General features: G+C 46.9%; 1 protein-coding gene across 12 annotated transcripts in view; it reads left to right on the plus strand.

The window, feature by feature from the left end:
• CLEC16A (C-type lectin domain containing 16A) overlaps nt 1-22830 on the plus strand; it is a 1403906-nt gene that overhangs the window by 98677 nt on the left and 1282399 nt on the right. For 11 of the 12 annotated variants that reach the window (XM_040358542.1, XM_040358539.1, XM_040358533.1 and 8 more), the window contains exon 3: nt 11306-11439. The exons of the other annotated variant lie outside the window; for it this stretch is intronic. In XM_040358542.1, the coding sequence (XP_040214476.1) occupies nt 11306-11439 (134 nt within the window). The remainder of the gene's footprint in view (nt 1-11305; nt 11440-22830) is intronic. 12 annotated transcript variants of the gene reach the window in all.

Genomic DNA, 22830 nt, shown 5'->3' on the forward strand with positions numbered 1-22830 from the left:
ATTTTTTTTTACATTTTTAGACAAGGGTGCCTCGAGATTGTAGAGAATTTTAAAGAGTACCTTGACTGAAAAAAGGTTGCAAAACACACTTCCAGCTTATTACATATACACTGAACCACCCAATGTTTAAGACCTACAGAGGATATAAAAAGTCTAGAAGCCCCTGTTAAAATGTCAGGTTTCTGTGATGTAAAAATAGACAAAGCTAAATAACTTCAGAACTTTTTTCCACCTTTTTTAATGTGACCTATAAACTGTACACCTAAGTTGAAAAAATATTTTAGGGTGGGAATTAAAAATAAACTAAAATAGTGTGGTTACATAAGTGTACACACCCTCCTATAACTGGGTGTTCTGTGCATGCTGCTCCAGGAGGCAATGCCTTAAGTTTGTAATAATGTACATTTGATTAGTCAGTCTTTAGGTAAAAACACCCCCTTATTTGAACCAGGGTAAGGGGGTCATTTAAAAAGAGGCAGCCATCCTCCAGAGTGTGTCCAGCAACTCTGCAAAACGTATAAAAAGAAACAAGGGAGGCGCCTCTCTAAGTGTAGTATTAACAGTAAGATTTATTGCACAAAAACTTACAAGATATATAAGTGGGAGTTTTGCTCATCATAAGTATGTAGTCCTGGCAGTTCTACTGCATCCCACAGGCTTCTCGCACAATCCGGGTAGCTGGGAAAGGTTCTGGTGTGATGTTGTGCTGAATCCCTGTACATTCAGGAAAACCAGGAAGTAGTCGGCTCCAGGCTGTCCAGCTTGAACCGGAAAAGGAAATATCACCAGCAGGAGGAACGGGGCAAGGACGGTCTCTGTGGAATGAAAGGCTACGCGCTTGGAGCTCACAGCTCCTTCTACTGGCCTGTTGTTCTCTGGGGAAGAGCATCGTTAACACTCTACACTCTCCTGGGCATGATGTCCGCAGCCGTATAACTACAACGGTCAGCAGACCAAAGGCAATAGGATGAAGGAATTATGGAAAAATAGTAGACTATAAATAGTTGGGTATAAAAAGAAGGGGTCGGATTGTTTTCAGAAACAGATGATGCCGTCTCACAATCCCAATTGACAATGAAAATAAAAAGGAGAATGAGAAACGCATCTCTCCCATAGTAAGAGATTTTAATGAGAGAGGCCAATACTGTTTAAAGGTGAACACACATATATTTGAAAAAATATCAAAATGTATTAACGAACATAAAAACAGATATCAAAGTGTTGATATAGACCACAGTAGTTACAGAATATTGCGAGATGCAGATGGCCAACAAGTTTCGCACAGTTGTGCTTCATCAGGGCCTTTCACCCATCTTTAATGTCGTGTGGTCTGTATAGAACATAAAAAATGTCATTAATATACAATATATCCATCACAATTATATAGTAACCGCAGACTTTTGGCAGAAAGAACTGCTCCGTGCTCACCTAATTTGCTAAAAACTGGGTACATCAAGTGCGGTCCACAGTATGTCCCGACACCAGGAAAGAACGCGCAGCACAGCAAACCCGGTCGTAGTCAGATCCACAAGATTAAAAAGTGCGGGTATTGGATCATTTTGAGCAGCCATTGATAGATACAGATCTGTTGACTATGGTCAATTATATAGGCTACACTGGACACTTGGGGTCTTAATATAATTTTTCTTTTAATTTTATTCTTCCCATACCTAAAAATAAGTATAGGCACTGATGGCAAGGCATTTAGTACCAAATTGCTGTAAAATATATAATGGAAATTTAGCTTAATACAGGAATTCCATATGGTGATGGACCCCCCCCCCCCCACTAAAAATGGAGAGGGTGTATATAATATAGAAGAGTAACAAAATGGCAAAAAGGCCTAGATGGTTAGTGTTATAAAATATGATGACCGAGTACAATACTCCTAATTGCTCATTTGTTGACCAGGGCAAAAAATGTGTATAGGGCATTAAAGCGGAGGTTCACCGCTAAAATGCTGTTTTTACCCTTAGAGTGATGCTCGTTGTGTCTAGGGGAATCGGCTAGTTGTTTTAAAATCGAACCTGTACTTACCTTTTTAGAGAGCGATCTTCTCCGCCACTTCCGGGTATGGGCTGCGGGACTGGGCGTTCCTTCTTGATTGACAGTCTTCCGACAGTCGCATCCATCGCATCACGATTTTCCGAAAGTAGCCGAACGTCGGTGCGCAGGCGCAGTATAGGGCCGCACCAACGTTTGGCTTCTTTCGGCTACTCGTGACGCGATGGATGCGACCGTCGGAAGCCTGTCGGAAGACTGTCAATCAAGAAGGAACGCCCAGTCCCGAAGACCCATACCCGGAAGTGGCGGAGAAGATCGCCCTCTACAACGGTAAGTACTGCTCGGGTTTTAAAACAACTAGCCGATTCCCCTAGACACAACGAGCATCAATCTAAGGGAATCGAAGTTAAAAAAAAAACATTTATGGGAGAACTCTTGCTTTAAATGCTGAGAGCTGATGAAAGATAATGATAAATACCTGTACGATCGCATAACGAACCTGCAGGCAAGCTGGACAGTCCAACAGCATGAAGCCTTTGAAAGAGTGTCTGGTAGGAGCTGGTGCTGTTGATCTAAAGACGGCATCTGACAGAGGAGCCGTCGGCGCCATTTTAAATACAGCTGATCTCAGAAGTGAAGGGTCAATTGTCCCCCGACATCACTTCCGGTCTGTGTATTCCCGGAAGTGCGCGCCGCGTAGAACGCACGGTGCACACGCATTACGTCATCCACAAGGTGTAGACGAGGCATAAGGGAAAAGAGAAGTTCCCATCTTCGCAGGGATACACAAATAGCCGCACTAAATTGTAAGCTGTGATTTGCGCACACACCACGGCGAAGGGACCACAACAGGCGGCACAGCACATAACATATAATGCAAAATAAATTCATAAAAATAAATACAACAATTTAGAAATTAATATACAATTCACTGGTAAGTATATGTATATGGCGATAACATCGTCATAATATTGGTAAAATGGTATACCGGTGTATAAATTGGTATACCATAATGCAAGTCCCCAAACGTGTACTAGGTACATCCTAGGAGGACTGCAATATACCGTTCCTCGATATAAAAAGCATGGCATAAGGCAAAACGTACATCACACATAGCAGCACATCTAGAATGAAAAACAAATAAAGATATGATAATCAAAGAACAAACTACAACTATAATAGTTAAATAAAAAATAAACTAGAAATAAAATAAATATGCATGAAGATAAAAATAAGCTTAGAAATAAAAATATACAAAACAGATATATAGCACAGGGGTCATAATGGCGCCTATGGGATCCTATATAAAGGATAATGATGTATTAAGACCTGGTGGGTAAGTGGCTCATTGGTCAAAAAAACATTTAGCCTCACGTTGAAGTATCTTTTTGTCAAAATCGCATCCTCTTTCAGGCATTGGGATGACTTTCAAGGCAAAAAACAATCCATATCAGGGGTCGTAATTGTGGTTAAGTCCAACATGTTTGCAGATCGGAGTATACAGTAAACCTGCGTCCAAATAATATAGATCAGTGGTGCTCAACCTCTCTAGTGTCATGACCCCTTGATAACATTTCACAAATTGTGGGGACCCCTAACAGTAAAATTATTTTTGTAGCGTGGAACCCGTACTACAGTGGTGTCTCGCAGCAGTGATACCTATGCTGAAATCAGGAGATAGTCTCCTTCAGCCCCTCCCACTTCACTTTCCTCACCAGTCAGCTGACTTCTAGTCTCTGCCCCCCAGCCATGCCGTGAACTGAATGGGCGGCTGCAACGAGGCTGAGTGGGCAGCCGCGGGCTCTAGGAATAGCCCAGCTGGGTGGCCGAGAAAAGGCTGGGAGAGCGGTGTTGGCTTCAGAAACAGGCCAGGATTTGGTGACCCCTGGCAAATCATCATTCGACCCCCAAAGGGGTCTCGACCCCAGGTTGAGAACCACTGATATAGATGATCCTGTATTCTTTTGGCAAACGGACGTTTCGTTTTTACCAATGTAAAATGGGCCACAACGACACGTGGCCAGATAAACTATTCCAATAGTACTACAGTTCGCAAACATCCTGGCCTTATGAAAACCCCCTCTGGGCAGAGGTTACCCAATACCCTCCCGTATCCAGGGACACTGATCGCAATGGCCACATCTATATGTCCCCCAACCACCCACTGCCCCTGTTGCTGGGGCATCGGGAGGGAGGTGACTATGTATGAGGCCATCTCTGATCGATCTTGATCTTCTATATACGATCTCTGGTCTATCTGCTACATATTTGGAGATGATAGGGTCCTCTGATAAGAAATGCCAGTTATTGCTGATCAATTGGTGGAAAATGTCCTGATGGGTACTAAACGTGGTTATTAATTTAGTGGCTGGATTGGGTTCATGAACTTTTGATTTGAATAGTAATGCGGGAGTGTATTCTGTTTAGCTTTAACATAGGCTTTTTTCAAAACCTTTTTGCTGTACCCCCTTTGTAACAATCGGGAGTAGAGAGCTTTTCCTTTCTGTTCAAAATCCTCCTCCCTAACGCAGTTACGACATAGCCGAAGGTATTGGCTAAAGGGAATACTGCGTAGTAGGGAGCGAGGATGAGAACTTGAGAATAGTATTGCCCGCCGTTTCCGATCTATACAGATTACTAAATATCATCCCGTCATCCTTCAGGAAGAGGCGTAAATCTAGAAAAGGAATGCTCCTAGCATCTGACTGGATAGTGAATTTTAGGTTGAATTCATTAACAGACAGATACAGCACAAAATCTGATAATTAATTTGCTGTACCAGTCCAGACGACTAGCACGTCATCGATATACCTCCGCCACAACAAAATGTTGCAGAGGTATATCGAGACGCTGTCATCTGAAAAGATTATGTAAAAGAGGGGGAACCAATGCGCAAGACCACACCTAACCAAGGGCGATGATACAAATAATCAATAAATAATGTAATAATAATTAAGAACAATACTAAAAGCAGCAGCCACTACTGTACAAGTGCTCTTGCACAAATCAACATATGTAAAAGTGGGGGGTGTAATGGCGCTTACTGATGCAAAGCACCATGTGATAATAAATAAGTGATGAAATATAAATGTTTCACTCTAAATTCCTCACAAATTCCTTACACACCAACAACTAAGGCCCCGTACACACGAGAGGATTTATCCGCAGATACGGTCCAGCGGACCGTTTCCACGGATAAATCCTCTCAAAGATTTCCGCTGATTTCGATGGGATGGAGTGTACACACCATCGCATTGAAATCCGCGCGGAAATCCTCTGCCGATGACGTGTCACGCCGTCGCCGCGATTATGACGCGGCGACGGGCGCGACGCTGTCATATAAGGAATTCCACGCATGCGTCAAATCATTACGACGCGTGCGGGGAATCCCTTTGGACGAATGGATCCGGTAAGTCTGTACAGACGAGCGGATCCATCCGTTGGAATGGATTCCAGCAGATGGATTTGTTGTGCAGCACAGCAAATATCCGATCTGCTGGAATCCATCCCAGAGGAGATTTCTCCGCGGAAACAGATCCGCTGGCGTGTACACACCATAGGATCTATCCGCAGAAACCCATTTGCTGGGATTTATCTGCGGATGGATTCTATCGTGTGTACGGGGCCTAAGATGTAAAGGAAGGGAAATGTGAAAATAATGACATCCGGCAAATAGTGACTCAAATCGCAATTTGAGATCATAACATTGAAAAATGTGAAACAATTGTAAAAACTATTATATTGAAGTGAAAGAAATCCATGCAAACACTAATACAACACTAATACAATAATAAATGATCGTAACACTCACAGTTTAAAATTTTCTGTTACAGGAACACGAGTAACAAACAGCAGTAGCAGATCTCCGCTCTCGGCCCGGAATCAGAGAAGTGCCGTCGGTGACGTCATCTCCGCTCGCGGCCGAGAGCGGAGATCTGCTACTGCTGTTTGTTACTCGTGTTCCTGTAACAGAAAATTTTAAACTGTGAGTGTTACGATCTTTTATTAAACTTGCTTATACTTACTACACTATGGAGTGCGTATTCTGCTTTTATTGAGAGCCGTCTCTGGATGACCTGTGGACGGATGCTGGAAATAGCCTGGATTATCCTGACCCATCTGCTGGTCTCCATTACAATACATAGGCTCTACTAGCCTTTCTTGAGGTGAGAGGCTGGTATTTTCATTTTATTTGATCTGCACTACCACACGGAGGGATCGTGCATTGGACTGCAGCATCACCTTTATATCAAGCACTATCGCACTTTGTGGAAACTTTTGCATTTAGCACTTTGTTCTATATATTGCACCTTGTGGAAATTATTGCACAAAGCTCTTTTATTTCATTTATTCATCATTCATTTTTTATTCACTTGGAATACTTTTTGTGCATGGATTTTTTTCTTTGAACACTTTGAACTATCTTTAGCACATTTGAGTGCACTTATTGATCATTTTTGGTTCACATATACTTTATTATTGTATTAGTGTTTGCATGGATTTCTTTCACTTCAATATAATAGTTTTTACAATTGTTTCACATTTTTCAATGTTATGATCTCAAATTGCGATTTGAGTCACTATTTGCCGGATGTCATTATTTTCACATTTCCCTTCCTTTACATCTTAGTTGTTGGTGTGTAAGGAATTTGTGAGGAATTTAGAGTGAAACATTTATATTTAATCACTTATTTATTATCACATGGTGCTTTGCATCAGTAAGCGCCATTACACCCCCCACTTTTACATCTGAAAAGATTGCTCTCTCCCAACCCCCCAGGTACAGGTTGGCATACGATGGGGCACACAAAGTCCCCATCACAACCCCCTGTACCTAGAGGTAGGTGGAGCCATTGAATAGGAAGATATTGGTGGTCAGGATATGCTCAAGCAATGTAGTAACAAATTTTACATAACTTTGATAAATATAAAATTCCTTCGATAACTTTCAACAGTTCCAGAGTATCCTTTAGATCAGGGATCCTCAAACTACGGCCCTCCAGCTGTTGTTGAACTACACATCCCATGAGGCATTGTAACACACTGACATTCACAGACATGACTAGGCATGATGGGAATTGTAGTTCCTGAACAACTGGAGGGCCGTAGTTTGAAGACTCATGCTTTTAGATGGTAGGCCCATAACATGTAGTTGTGTATCGACATACTTACTGGCTGTTTCTGTATGGCTACCTATGCCCGATCTAATGGGGCGTCCGGGGGGATTTTTGATATCTTTGTGAACTTTTGGCAACGAATAGAATGTTGGAGTAATGGGCCACTTGATTTCTAGATACTCGCGTAGGTCTTTATCAATAAGATTTTGTTGATAGGCATCTGTAATAATAGAAAGGTATTGGGGCCTGGCTTCTGTAAGATTCTCATAAGGTACTATCCTATACCACTCCTTGTTCAAAATTTTGTTACACATTGTTATGTATTGAACTTTGTCCATGACGACCACGTTGCCTCCCTTATCCGATGGCTTAATAATTAATTTGACCTTTTGAGGTAATATTGGTCAGAACCTGATGCTGGATTCGAGATAAATTATTTTCTATGGATTTGGGAAGAGTAAATCGTTGGGCTTACGAAGGTTGATGCAAAACAGAGCACATATTGAGCTAAAAAGGGCCAAAAATTAAACCTAAGGCTTGAAGTCCAATAGTGCGCCTTATCATGCGATTTGGTACTGCAAAGTTGCATGACATCTGTGCGACCCCAAGTCTCAGCGACTTCAAAGAAGTCCCTGCACTACTCTGGCCCCACCCCAAAGTGACTTGAGGTCCACAGACCACAAGAACACACAGGTATTGTTTCCAGCCACAACAAAATTGCTCATAGGTGGTTTAGTCTACCTGAAGACGATACCGCTAATACACTGGAGGTGGCTATCGTCGGCTTTTATGAGGCACTAACACATCTATTGCAATTTGGAAATATGTCTCCATATAATGTTACAGTATCCATGCGTGCAACTGGCAGGGCGTGGATATTAGCGATTCAGCGATCTCCCCTCACACACCGTTGGTGAAGAATCCCAACCTGACACACTGCCTTGAGTACCCCGATCCAATCATTTGGACTAAATATGGTATTAGGACCCTGAAAGATATAGTGGCAAACAGGAAACTCTAAGGCCCCTTTCAGACGAATGGCTGTTTTGCCGCAGCTAAAAGCATGTTTATGTTTTGCTGGAATTCAAGACTCCAGGCACAGTGATCAGCTGCATTTGTACAGTGATTTTAGCTACGGTTGCATTTAGCCGCGGCACGATATTGAACGGGGATCCGACTTGGATCCCTGCCAATGCTAAGCACTGCGTTTGGTATGAATCTTGAGGGGGAACTCCATGCCAAATTTCAAATAAAAAAAACGGCATGGGTTCCCCCTACAGGAGCATACCAGGCCCTTTGGATCTGCTATGGATTTTAAGGAGACACCCCGTACGCTGAAAAAACAGCGTGGGGTTCCCCCCCCCCAAAATCCATACCAGACCTGTATCTGAGCAGCCGGCCAGTCAGGAAAAGGGTGGGGACGAGCGAGCGCCCCCCCCTTCATTAACCGGGCCAGGCCGCATGCCCTCAACATGGGGGGGTCGGTGCTTTGGGGTAGGGGGGCGCCCTGTGGCCCCCCCACCCCAAAGCACCTGTCCCCATGTTGATGAGGACAGGGCCTCTTCCTGACAACCCTGGCCGTTGGTTGTCGGGGTCTGCGGGAGGGGAGCTTATCGGAATCCAGGAGCCCCTATAATAAGGGGGCCCCCAGATGCCAGCCCCCACCCTGGGTGAATGAGTATGGGGTACATCGTACCCCTACCTATTCACCTGGCGGAAAAAAAAGTTTAAAAAAACACGACACAGGGTTATTAAAGTAATTTACTAGTCAGCTCCGGGGGCCCCCCTCTCTTCTTTAGCTTTTATGAGTGGGGGCTGCTTCTTCGATGTCTTCTGGGGGGGGGGGCGCTTTCTTCTTTAGCTCTTTTACAGTGCCCCCGTCCCGGGCTTCTCATTCGACGTCTTCGGCGGGGGGTGCCCGGGCTTCTTTTTATTTTTTCTTCTTTTTCTTCTTTCTTTCGGCGTGGGAGGCAGTGTTCCCCCAGATGGATGGGGACAACTGGGATATATGATGATGATATATGGGATATTAACTTCACTAGATTGGTGTCAGCCAGAGATCAGCTCATTCAATTTTACTTTTACTTTTTTACATCGTATTACTCCAGCTTGACTAGCTAAAATGTTCCCTCGCCCTGTTGCTGGTGGTGTACTGCCCCCCCCCCCCCCCCACTGCAGATTTCTTGCATATATTTTGGAACTGTACAGCCATCCAAGTGTTTTGGTGGGTGGTCACTGAGTGTATCTAGGAGGTTACCACCATTCATGTACAGCCAATGGTGGGAGTGTGTCTTTTGGGATTGGTTGATTATCTAGCTCCAAAATGAGTGACACGTACTCTGACAATTCTTATTTACTATGCTAGGAAAGTGATGGTACTATCATGGGAAAAAGTCTACCCCTCCATCCATTTCAGCATGGAAAGCCTCAGCTAACCAGGTCGCTTCCTTAAACAAGGCTACCTATACTAGCAGGGGCGGGCATACCACAAACATTTGACAAAAGTGTGGGGTTGTTGGATAGCGAAACTACATACTTGGTCATACTTGGGATGGATAATCTGTTAAATTGAACCCGTGTAGATACTGAATGGAATAATAATGGCTTTCTTTCAATATGAGTAGTTCAGGGGGCAAGGTCATATACATACATACATATACATATATATATATATATATATATATATATATATATATATATATATATATATATATATATATATATATATATATATATATATATATATATATATATATATATATATATTACTATCAAGCTGCACTACAATACAATAACTAAAATTAACAACAATAATTGTTAGTGGTTGAAATCAGTCAATTACTAGTGAAAAGGTGAAATTAGAAAATTCAGGATAGACATGCTGACGTCATCGCAAAGGACGGGCGATCGTATGCCGGCCGACTTCTTCATACGAACGTTCGTTAATGCGCTTCTTTTAAACGACAGTTTGTAAGTGCACATCCTTGTTTAAATAAATATTTTGGGTTTTACTGTATTACGCTATGCAAGTTTTGTATTGTAGCGCAGCTTGATATATATCTTTTTATGTCTTTTTTATATGTCCTTTTTTTCAATGTATTTTTCCACGTTTTTTTAAGCTGCAGCTGATTTATTTATTTTTGGTATATACACTTCCCTGTTAGCGCTGTATTACTTTTTCTCTTTAAGTTCATATACATGCTCTGTTGCAGGTATAAAACAGATAGGGGGCTATGTTTCGGGAGCATAAGAATGATTCACTCTCTCATTCAACTGTTATATGTGAATAGAGGTCTTACATTGTTACGTTATCGCTAGGTAAAGGGGCTGGAGTCGTACAAGGAGTCAAATGCTACAGAAGTGTATATAGTAATTTGTATGTGGCCTATGGGCCATTGTGGCTAATGTTTTGTACTTGTTCTTGCAAAAATTATAAATCCTTTAAAGAAAAAAAAAAAAATGGCTGGCATCTTGCTGTGGGTGTGCTTGCTGGCTGGCATCTTGTTGTGGGTGGGCTTGCTGGCTGGCATCTTGTTGTGGGTGGCTACTGGCTGGCATCTTGTGGGTGGCTACTGGCTGGCACCTTGCTGTGGGTGGCTGCTGGCTGGCATCTTGCCAGCCAGCAGCTACCTAGCGGCTGGTGCCGCTAGGTAGCCAGTTATATTTTTTTTAGGTTTGCCGCCAGGTTTTTATAGCGTCGGGTATAAGGCTGGCACATTTCTGTAGGTGGTTGCTGGCTGGCATCTTGTGGTGGGTTGCTGCTGGCCTGCATCTTGCTGTGGGTGCTGGCTGGCCTGGCACCTTGCTGTGGGTGGGTGGCATGTCTGTCTGATTGTCGAGGAGAGGGAGGCGGTCAAACTGTATAGGCCCAGTGCGCGGAGGCGTAATGACGTTGTGTGCGTATCCCGGTGCGCCCCTGCGCACTGGGTCTGCACTCTGCTAGACCTCAAAAAAATGACTGGTGAACTCTCTGCTCCTAAAGCGCCCCTGACCATTCAAATCAATGGCCAGCACTGCCGGCAAAGCACCGCAAAAAAATAGTTTTACCGCCGACGCCGGGGTGCTTTTAGTGTGAAATCAGCCCAAGTCTGAAATCGTGCACCCTCAGTAATTTTGTGCTGCTTTGAATTATGAAGGGTAACAGTTTCATCTATTAAATGTGCTTGCAATCTCTACTTTTACAGCTTCTTTCTTGAAAAGAATATGTTTGTGTTCTTTCTAAACATCTTACGACAGAAGTCCGGTCGTTATGTTTGTGGGCAGCTTCTTCAGACACTGAATATGCTGTTTGAGAATATAAATCATGAGACCTCTCTTTGTAAGTATATATGGAAGCTGACTTTTTATTTATGAAAATGTTAATATTGCAAAAACAAATGGTGGATCATGTACAATGTAAAAAGTAAAGGGCACTTCCTGTTTCCTGTCAGAAGCACCGGACTAGAGGGTTCTTGCATTAATCCCAACAAAGCATATTTCAACTTTATTAGCTTTACAACATTATCTTCTTTCTCTGTTCTCCTTCTCATTCTTTCATTCCACCCCTATTCATCTTACCTCTTTGCAGTGTCTGTTTATTTCCAGTTATTTTTGTTGATTGGCACACGGTCATGAGTTGACAGGGGCACACTTGCGCATTGTCATGGGCCAGCAGGCTTACACAATGAGGGGCAAACCTGATGATTTAACAGATTCTGCTCAGGTTCCAAATTTGGCAGGCATTTCAGAAGCGTAATATATCACTGCACTTATTTGTCAGGGTAAGATTGTTGCTGGTTAAATTCTATTACTGGGTTATAAAAGGCAAACATACTTGCAGCAATAAAAAATGTTTTGGGCATAAATATATATGATAGATGATCACTGCTGTGGCGTGCATTCCAGCCCTCAGATAAAGGTCTCTATTTCAGCCACTGGTGCAGGTCAAGGACAAGGCTCTTATGCCACGTACACATTTTTGTGACTTGAAAAATGCAACGACTTTGTGTAGGCCCCAGAGCATTTTTCTCGACGTGAAAAATGGCCATTAAAAATTTAGCACATGCTCTAATTTTTCTCATAGTTTTTCACGTTGTGAAAAAGTCGTGTGTAGGCTTTAACGATGGGGGAAAAAAAACGCGCATGCTCAGAAGCAAGTTAAAAACTAGTAAAACTAGCATTTGTAATAGAGGTAGCACATTCGTCACGCTGTAACAGACTGAAGCACGAAGACTGAAAAGCACGAATAGTCTCTCACCAAACTTTTACGAACACGAAATCTGCAAAAGCAGCCCAAAGCAGTGCCATCCAAATGGACCTTTTTTAGTGCCGTTGTACGTCACCGTGCTTTGCTCAAGCATTTTTTTCTTTCGTTCATGGACGGACACAGCCTTAATCTTGACAAAGTGGGTATTGGCCTTCCTTTAGGAGTGACTAGGCAGAAAGTGTTAACAACTTCAAAGCTGAACAGCCCCGCCCAGAGGGCGGTCCTACTGGCTATATCCCCTCAGCCTGCACCAAGCAGCTCAGTTTTTTTTCTGCCTAGTTGAGGAGAAGACATGGCTCCCTTCGGGCCTGTAGGCCAGGAGGCTTTATTTCAAATCTACTTTGGATTTTTTTTATAAAAATGTTTTCCTGTGATCTTCGATCAACTGCCGACTGGGCAACAGGCTGAATCCCAGATCCTTGTAGTCCCCCCAGTTTTGGGCATAGAGCGTGTGCCGACCATAGCTACGCACTGGGTCGTCCGCGATGGGCCTATCGCTATACGGGTGGCCAGTGAGCTATACACTCTAGGGCATTCATATGACCGGTCTATAGGACCGAGTCGCAGCAGCCTGGCCGACAGTCGCCTCCCTCACCATGCGGGAGATGTCTGTCTAGGATGCTTCCAGCACAATCCTCAGGAAGGGTAAGTAGTAATCCCCTGCTTCGACAATAAGATAGAGCTGGGCATCCCTGGAGAGGTGAGTAAAGGGCTCTATTCTTCCCTTCTCCCCTCCCTTCCTTCCCTCCTCCCTAGGCTCTCTGAGCTAGCTGCTGGGGCGGGGGTTCACCTGGGGAGGGCTTCACCTGGGGAACTATGCATATACTTCCGCTAAAGCATTGTTATAAGCTACTTAGAGATTTTGCTTACCTGTGTGTCCTGCTCCATGCTGTCGGCGACTATTTTTCCTGTGATCCATGCTGTATTGCTCGATCTGCACTGGCGGCCATGTTCTTGTGGTCGCGCTGTATTTGGCCTCTATCTTCCGCTTCTAGCTGCCGCTCGGCGGCCATGTTCTTGTGGCCCGCGATAGTTATTGGCCTCTAGTGGCCGCTCGGCGGCCATTTTTCCATCAGACAGCACTTAAACGGCATAGACTGACAGACACGCTGCTGAAGGGTCAGACTGCAAATCTGACAAGGAAGCAGCTCTACTAAGTGGTGGACGGCAGCATACTACTGTTCCAGGGTGGCGAATCCTCTAAGTGGGAACCTCTCGTCTCTGCTGCAGCTCGGAGAGTGGGTTACTGTGCCTTGCCTTGAAGTCCCTGTGTCAGGCGTGAGGGTCAGCATGGCATTGGAAGCAGATGCTTTTTCCCCTCTAACACCTGAGCTTGCAATTACTCTTGCAATTACTCTGGTAAGTGACCTTATCACCGCAGTGCGAGATACTCTAAAAATAGAGGGGTCTACAGAAGCGCCGGTCCCTTTTGGGTTCCGTAAGGCGACCCGCACTGCTAAGGTGTTTCCTTGTGTGTCTTATTTAGACAAACTTTTATACAAGGAGTGGGACAAACCCACAGATGTTTTTTTTCAGTCCCTAAAAATCTGGCATTGCGTTACCCTCTTGAAGAGTTTCTTGAAAAGATGGATTCGCCCCCATAGTGGACCCTCCTGTGTCCAGACTAAACAAGCTAACCACCGTACTGGTGGAGGGGGCTCCCGCCGTCAAGGACCCTGTGGACAAGAAGGCTGAGGCGATCACCCGCAACCTATACACGGTAGTAGGTTCGGCTGTACGCCCAACCATAGTTGGGGCCCTGGTGTCTCAGACACTCACAGAATGGGCAAATATGCTGCTCAATTGGTTACAAGCATGTCAGGCTCCCCGAACGAGGTAGGTCTGGCTGACCAACTGGTACAAGGCCTAAAATTAGTTTGTGAATCGGCCTTGGACACTATTCCTCTGCTGGCCAAGGGCTTCAAGTCAGGCAGTGGTGTTGCGCCATCTACTTTGGTCCGAGGACCAAATCTTTAACCAATCTTCCAAGAAGGCCCTGATGGACTTGCCCTTTAAGGGCGACAGACTTTTTGGAGCTTCCCTGGAAGACCTAATTAAAGATGCCACAGTAGGTAAGGGCACATTGCTCCCACAGTCCAAAAAGGGAAGGAGCCATGCCGCAGACAAGGGCTCTTCTTCACGGCACACAAGTGTTTTTTTTTTTTTCGTACGCGGCAGGTAAGACCTCAGGCCGATAAAGTGCCTGCTCAGGGACAGAGACATCCCTGGTTTCGCAAACCCAACAAACCTGCAGACAAAGCTACGTCCACATGAAGGTTTGCCCCCACCTATCTCTCGGGTGGGGGATGTCTTTGCGAATTTGCGGTGGACATCTCAGGTCCCCGACCGGTGGTGTTGCGAGGTTGTCTCTTCAGGGTACAAGATTAGAATTTCTATCTTGAATGAATGAATGAATGAATGAATGAAACTTGTAAAGCGCTACACATGCGAACTGAATCTCCTCAAGGCGCTTGGTATCCATTTCCTTCTAATTTGGCCTTCAGAATAGGTGGGTCTTGAGTTTTTTCCTGAAGGCCCACCAAACAGATTTTTTCCCTCCAACCTCCAGCTACAACCGACCCGTCGGGAGGCCCTATTTGGGGCAGTTCAAGACCTGCTGAAACGTGGTGTGGTTATCCCTGTACCAGTACAGGAACAGTTTCAGGGGTTTTACTCAAATCTGTTCATAGTACCAAAGAAGGAGGGCGTTCGCCCAATTCTTGACCTCGGGGGGCCTTCAATTGCTTTGTGGAGGTACAAAGATTCCAGATGGAATCGGTTCACTCGGTCGTCACTGCCCTCCAGCCGGCAGACTTTCTGGCATCCTTGGACATCAGGGATGCCTATTTACATGTCCCCATATGCACAAAGCATCAGAGATATCTGCGTTTTGCGGTCAGGGAAGACCACTATCAATTTGTCGCTCTCCCCTATGGCCTGGCATCGTTGCCAAGGGTGTTCACCATGGTGCTTGCCCCAATTCTCGCCCTACTAAGACAACGTGGCATCGCTATCGTGGGCTAATTGGACGACCTTCTGAGAGCCGCTTCAAACTCAGAAATAGAGGTGAACGTGTCTATAACCTGTCAAACCCTCCGACACTTTGGTTGGGTACTGAACACTCAGAAGTTAGTAATGGTACCCACTCAACGCCTAGTATATCTGGGGCTGATTCTGAACTCCTCAGAGGCAAGGGTTTTTTCCCTGCGCAAAAGTTGCAGACCCTTCGGGCTTCGGTGCAGCAGTTGACATCCCAGAAATGGTCGTCGCTCCGCTATTGCATGTGAGTCCTGGGCCTCATGGTGGCCTTGTTCAAGGCGGTACCATATGCGCAATCTCACACACGAGTGCTACCGAAGGAAATTCTGTCAAGATGGGAGAAGTGCCCATCATCCCTGCATTATCAAATCCGGATGAGCCACCTTGTCAGGACCTCCCTTGTTTGGTGGCTGACCTCACCAGCACTTCTGTCCGGGAAGTCGTTCCATCCCTTTCACTGGATAGTCATCCCGACGGACGCCAGCCTTACCGGATGGGGGGGGGGAGTCTGGGGAGTTCAGTCGACCCAGAGTCGCTGGTCTCTGTAGGATTCCCACTTGCCGATCAATGTCCTGGAACTTCAGGCGATCAGGCTGTGCCTCTTCATATGGTCTGAGGCTACAAGGGCGTCCAGTCAGGATCCAGTCGGACAAACGCCACGGTTGTGGCATATGTCAACCATCAAGAAAGAATAAGCTTGGCTGCAGCGTCAGAGGTCGCTCACACCCTAAGGTGGGCAGAAAGGAGCGTACTGGCCCTGTCGGCCATATACATTTCGGGCACGGAAAACTGGCAGGCGGACTACCTGAGTCGCCAGATGCTGGACCAAGGAGAATGGTCTCTGCACCCGGATGTGTTTCAGATCATTTGCCCAAGATGGGGCACACCAGACATAGATCTCCTGGCATCTCGACTCAATCAGAAGGTATTGAGGTTTGTGGCCAGGTCAAGAGACCCATGTGCAGACGCGACTGATGCGTTAGTAGCACTGTGGAGTCAATACCGGCTAATCTATGCCTTCCCCCCTCTAAAGCTCCTTCCTCATCTGCTTCGCAGAGTGAAGACGGAGGGGATTCCAATGATCCTAATTGCTCCGTGGTACGCCAGCCTAGTGCGTCTAGTAGCAGACGTTCCTTGGCGTCTACTGCCAGAAAGGACCTGATGTCTCAAGGTTCCATACGCCCTCCTGTTTTACAGTCACTGGCTTAACGGCTGGGCTATTGAGAGCCAGGTGCTAAGAGACCGGTGGGGGGTGTCAGACTCTGATCTCTACCATGAGGAGTGCTCGGAAATCGTCCTCCAGGAAGATTTACTATCGCACTTGGAAGACCTACATAGCCATTCGTGAGGAAATCCTCATGCTTATTTGATTCCCAGAGTCCTGCTGTTCTAACAGCGTGGGGCGGACCAAAAATTAGCTTTAAGTACAATCAGGGGGCAGATATCTGTCTTGGCTGTCTTTTTTTTTTTTTTTTTCCCAAGACCCCTGGCGGCTCACTCTCTAGTAATAACATTTGTACATCCGGTCCGTCCTCCACTTTCTCCGTGGGGGTTTGAATAGCAGACGTCCATTGGCGTCTACCGCTACGAGAGTACCTGCTGTTGCAAGGTCCCATACGACATCCTGCTTTACAGTCAATGTCCTTAACGGAATGACCTCTTGGTGCCTCAGAAAACAGTTTGAGAACATTAGGGAGGTTCCCTTGACCCTTTCTCAGAAAGTGGTCGGTTTGGTGGCTGTTATGTCAGTTAAGACGGGTTCTGAGCTGGCAGCCTTGTCATTAAAAGCTCCCTATCTGATCTTCCACAAGGATAAGGTGGTGCTGTGGCCGCAGCCTTCTTTTCTTCCTAAGGTCATTTCGACCTTCCATCTCAAGGAAGACATTGTACTGCCATCCTTGTGTCCTCATCCGTCGAATCCTAAGGAAACGACGTGGCATTCCTTGGACGTTGTCTGAGCTCCGAGTATACTTGTCTGTTACTGCTTTGTTCCGGAGTTCAGACTCACTGTTTGTTTTGGTGGCTGGTCCCAAGAAGGGCCCATCGATCTCGTCCACTATTTGAAGGTGGATCCGACAGATCGTGATCAGGCTTACACCATAAAGCAGGGGTCCTCAAACTTTTTAAACAGGGGGCCGGTTCACTGTCCCTCAGACCGTTAGAGGGCCGGACTATAAAAAAACTATGAACAGTTTCCTATGCACACTGCACATATGTTATTTTGAAGTGAAAAAACAAAATGGGAACAAATACAATATTTAAAATGAAGAACAAGCCATCATTGCAAGCCCACCCTCACCGTCATTTCAAGCCATCATTGGAAGCCCACCCTCACCGTCATTTCAAGCCAGCATTGCAAGCCCACCCTCACCGTCATTTCAAGCCATCATTGCAAGCCCACCCTCACCGTCATTTCAAGCCATCATTGCAAGCCCCCCTCACAGTCATTTCAGACCATCATTGCAAGCCCCCCTCACCGTAATTTCAGACCATCATTGCAAGCCACCCTCACCGTCATTTCAGACCATCATTGCAAGCCCACCCTCACCATCATTTCAGACCATCATTGCAAGCCCCCCTCACTACCATTTCAAATTCAAGCCATTTCAAGCCCCTCCCTCACCATTGCAAGCCCCTCACGATCATTGCAACCCTCCCCCTTCATCATTATAAGCCCCTCATTGCAAGCCCCCCCTCACAATCATTAATTGAAAACCGATCATGATCATTGCAAGCCCCCCCACCTCACCATCATCATTACATCATCATCATCATCATCATCATCATCATCATCATCCCCTCATTGCAAGCCCCCCCTCGCCATCATTGTATGTCCCTCATTGCAAGCCCCCCTCACAATCATTAATTGCAAGCCGATCAAGATCATTGCAAGCCCCCCCTTCATCATTACATCATCATCATCAGCCACTCATTGCAACACCCCCCCCCCCCCCTCACCATCATCAGCCCCTCATTGCAAACCCCCCACCATCTTCATCATCATTAAATCATCATTTCATCATCATCAGGGCCCCCCCCCCACCATCATCATCATCATCATTACATCATCATTTAATCATCATCATCCCCCCGCCCCCCACCATCATAATCATTACATCATCATTTCATCATCATCAGCCCCCCTCACCATCGCAAGCCCCCCTCCCTCCCTCACCTCACCATCGTAAGCCCCTCACAGCCTTACTCCTTACTGTGCCAAACTGCTGTCACGGTCCCGCTGTGTCACGAACCCGCTGTGTCATGGTCCCGCTGAGTCACGAAGCTCACAGTGTTGGTAACAGTTCTGTCACGCTATGATAAATGTCCCACCCTCCTCCTCCTAGACCAGCTCGTGTGATAGACAGAACACTGTGATCTCCGTGACACAGCTGGATCGCTGTGTTACAACCTGCCGTGTAACCGGCGTTGCTTGTCAGGGTGGGGTGGGCCGGTTAAATGTCCTCCACGGGCCGCATGTGGCCCGCGGGCCGTAGTTTGAGGACCCCTGCCATAAAGGGTCGGGTGCCTCCCTGGCACGATGCATTCAACCAGGCCAATGGTGCTTCTTGGACTTTCTCGCATCAAGCGTCTGTTTCCCAGGGTGTAAGGTGGAGACCTGGTCGCCCAGTCACACTTTCACTAAACTTTACAAGTTGATGTGAGTGCATCTTCGGATGCTTCTTCGGCCGCAAAGTTTTGCAGGTGGCTGTTTAGAGTTCTAACTCCTCAGTTGAGGAGCTCTGTTTTGTTTTGGGCTGAAGTTTAATTTTATGCTGTTCACAAACCTCATTTTGACACTGCTTTGGGACTTCCCACTTTGTCAAGATTAAGGCTGTGTCCGTCCATGAACAAAAGGGAAAATAGTTTTTTATACTCACCGTAAAATACTTTTCTCTGAGTTCATGGACGGACACAGCACCCACTCCTCTTCTTCTTTTTTTTGTTTTTTAAGTTTGTACTGCTTGTTATGTACTGAGCTGCTTGGTGCAGGCTGAGGGCATATAGCCAGTAGGACCGCCCCCTGGGCGGGGCTGTTCAGCTTTGAAGTTAACACGTTTCTGCCTAGTCACTCCTAAAGGAAGGCTAATACCCACTTTGTCAAGATTTAAGGCTGTGTCCGTCCATGAACTCAGAGAAAAGGATTTTACGGTGAGTATAAAATCCTATTTCTCTTCTGTTCATGGACGGACACAGCATCCTTTGACAGTAGGGTTATATCCACTTCCCTTTAGCAGAGTTTAGGCAGAAAAAAAGCACTTTAAGTGTTAACACATTCCTCAGTGCAGCTCCTCCCAGGGGGCGTGGCCCCCCGTGTATAACCCACACCCAGCTCTAGCAGCCTTAGTTTTTTCCTGCCTAACGACAGGAGAGGTCAGGCACTTCTGGAGTCCTGTACTCTGGAGATTTTTTTTCTTGCGATTTTTCTCGCTTTTTTATTATTTTGTTCATGCATTTTTGAATCCTGTGATTCTTCTATCAACAGCCGACTGGGTGACAGGCTGGGTCTTGACTCTTGTAGTCCCCCCATGTTCAGCCATCGAGCGTGTGCTCAGCTTTGGGACGTCCACGACGGGCCCCGTTGCTCCAGGGGCGGCCGGGGAACATCTTGTTCTAGGGCACACATATGACCGGTCTTTTATGGCTTTGTCACAGTGTGTCTGGCCGACAGCCATGCCGTTTAGCGGACGTTGGCTCTGTCTAGGGTATACCTCCAGCCGGTGGTCGGAGGACGGGTAAGTAGTGGCCCCTTGCTCAGGTAAGTGGTCTGGCTGGAATTTTCCCCTGGGAGGTCGACTGAGGGCTTGCCCTGCTTTCCTCTCTCCCTTATTCCTCTCCCTCCTTTCCCATTTGGGTAGCGGCTGAGAGGGTTTTTTTTTCTGGGGTCTCTGATACACTTGGGCTTGTGTGCATAGCGGGGGCTGAGTGTGTTCACTGCAGGGGCATGTGGTGTTCACTACAGGGCCTTTTTGTGTACTATGGTGACTTTGTGCTGTACTGTGTTTTTGCTGTGTCACTGTCTTTTTAAATGCGCAACAGCCGCCATTTTGCAGGAGTCCAGCTTTACATAGCTCGGCGGCCATTTTCTAGTGGTCCAGGACTGTTTTTTACAGATCCGGCGGCCATCTTGGAAATCGTGTGGCCGCTTTAGCACTGCAGACATGACACAAATCTACCAGACGCAGCACAGCTGACTTCTCTGCACACTTGGGCTTCTCTCAGACCGCGCAGCACCTGGGTGAGGTGGTGAGTTTCCCTGGGGGCCCTCATACTCTGTAAGGCTGGGAGGTGACCGTGGGTGACTCTGCTTTGCTGTTAGGTGACACAGCGGGGGGGGGGGCATTGGGAGGCCTGGACAGGTACTTCTTCCCCTGTAAGCCTGTGTTAACCCTTGCTGCCCCTCCCCCTGCCACATCTGCTATGCAATGTCTGTGACCTTTTTTTCTTGCCAGTTTGAAGCGACTGGTGGCCGGATGGGGGGTATATTAGCGCCCCCCTCCCTGGCCTGCTTCTGGGGATATCTCTGACACTGTATTGTCAGATGATGCAGGCTTAACCCACGCGCACAGTGAGAGCGACTCGGAATCAGGGTCGGTTGCTGTTTGGAAATGTTGGAGCTATTTTTTTCTGCAGGCGTGATACTCTGTACTTGAGGATGGGGCGGGGGCACCTGCTGTGCCAGTCCTTTTTGGGTCCCGCAAACCGCCACGCACTGACTATGCTTTCCTTGTGTTCCTTTTTTTGGGACAGTAAGGAATGGGATACGCCGCAGACAGTTTTTGCTTGCAACCCGTTCTCCCTTTGTGGAGGACCTTTTTAGTAAAGTGGGTCTCTCCTCCGTCCGTGGACCCTCCCGTGTCCAGGTGAGCTAGCCACCATGTGGGTGGGGCTCCTGCCTTTGAGGACCCCGCGGATGGGGGAATGGAGGCTGTGGCCCGCTCCATCTTCGCGGTAGGGGGTTCGACTGTGAGACCGGTTTTGGCCGGGGCTCTGGTGTCGCAGACTCTGACTGCACGGGCAACGTTTTTTTGCTGCAGGGGCTGGATGCTTCCGAGACCTGCACGGACATGGCTGAACAATTAGTTCTGGGTCAAAAATGTGTCTGAGTCGGTCCTGGTTACGCTCTTGCTTCCCAGGGTTTCTGCCTATGCAGTGGTACTGCGCCGCCTTGTGTGGCTGAAGTGCTGGTCTACGGACTGGTCCTCAAAGAAGGCCTTGGTGGATTTACCCTTTGAGGGTGAACGGTCTTTTGGGGTATCCAGGTATGGCATCATTAAGGATGCCACGGGTGGTAAAGGCACACTGTTCCCACGGTCTGGGAAAGGCTAGGGGCCCCGCCTTGAGCAAGGGCCCTCCTTTACTACCCCCAAGCATTTTTTTTTGCCCGCCCTGTGCAGTGGGGGAGGTTTGCAAGGTGCTAAGACCCCCGCTGTAGCGCACCTGGTGCCGCAAGCCCAACACGTCTGCGGATATTCCTGCTTCCGCCTGAAGGTCTGCTCCCGCCCGTGTCTCGGGTGGGGGACCGGCTTCACGGCTCGGTGGAGATTCTCCTCTCCGTCCGTTGGGGTTGCGAAGTAGTTTCCTCGGGGTACAAGATAGAGTTTCTCTTATCTACCGAACAGGTTTTTTCCCTCTAACCTCTGGCTTCCTCCGGTTCGCTCTGTCAGGGGCTGTCCAGGATCTTCTGGTCAGGGGAGTGATTGTGCCAGTTCCCTCGATGGAACGGTCTCAGGGGTTTTACTCCAGTCTGTTTGTAGTCCCCAGGAAGGATGGGGTCCGTCCCATCCTGGACCTCGAGGCCCTCCATTGTTTTTTGTTAAAATGCAAAAATTCAGGATGGTGTAATAGCGGCACCCCATCAAGGTCGTCCTTGGATGTCATGAACGCGTACCATGCATGTTCCCATATGCTCAAAGCACCAGTGATTTCTGTGTTTTGTGGTCGGGGAGGACCATTTTTAATTGTGGCCCTCCTGTTCGGCTTGGTGTCGGCACCACGGGTTTTCACCAAGGTGCTCGTCCCGATGCTGGCCCTGCTGTGACAGCGGGGGTTTGTTTTTGTGGGATATCTGGTCGACATTCTCCTACGAGCTTCTTCGGACTCAAAATTAGTAGTGGACGTGTTTATTATGTGTCAGACTCTCCAAGAGTTCGGCTGGCTTCTGTATTGTCCAGAAGTCAGTGTTGATTCCGTCTCAGGGACTGGAATACCTGGGACTTGTCCTGGATTCCGCCGAGGCAAGAGTTTTTTCCCCTAACGGAGAAACTTCAGACACTGCAATCTGCAGTGCAACAGTTGTTGACCCAGAAGTGGTCATCTCTGTGATTCTGCATGAGAGTTCTGGGTCTGATGGTGGCGGTTACGTATGCCCAATTCCACACCAGGATGCTACAGGGGGTACTGCTGTCACGTTGGGACAAGCCCCCG

The sequence above is a fragment of the Rana temporaria genome, chromosome 6, assembly GCF_905171775.1.
Source record: "Rana temporaria chromosome 6, aRanTem1.1, whole genome shotgun sequence".
NCBI lineage: Eukaryota > Metazoa > Chordata > Amphibia > Anura > Ranidae > Rana > Rana temporaria.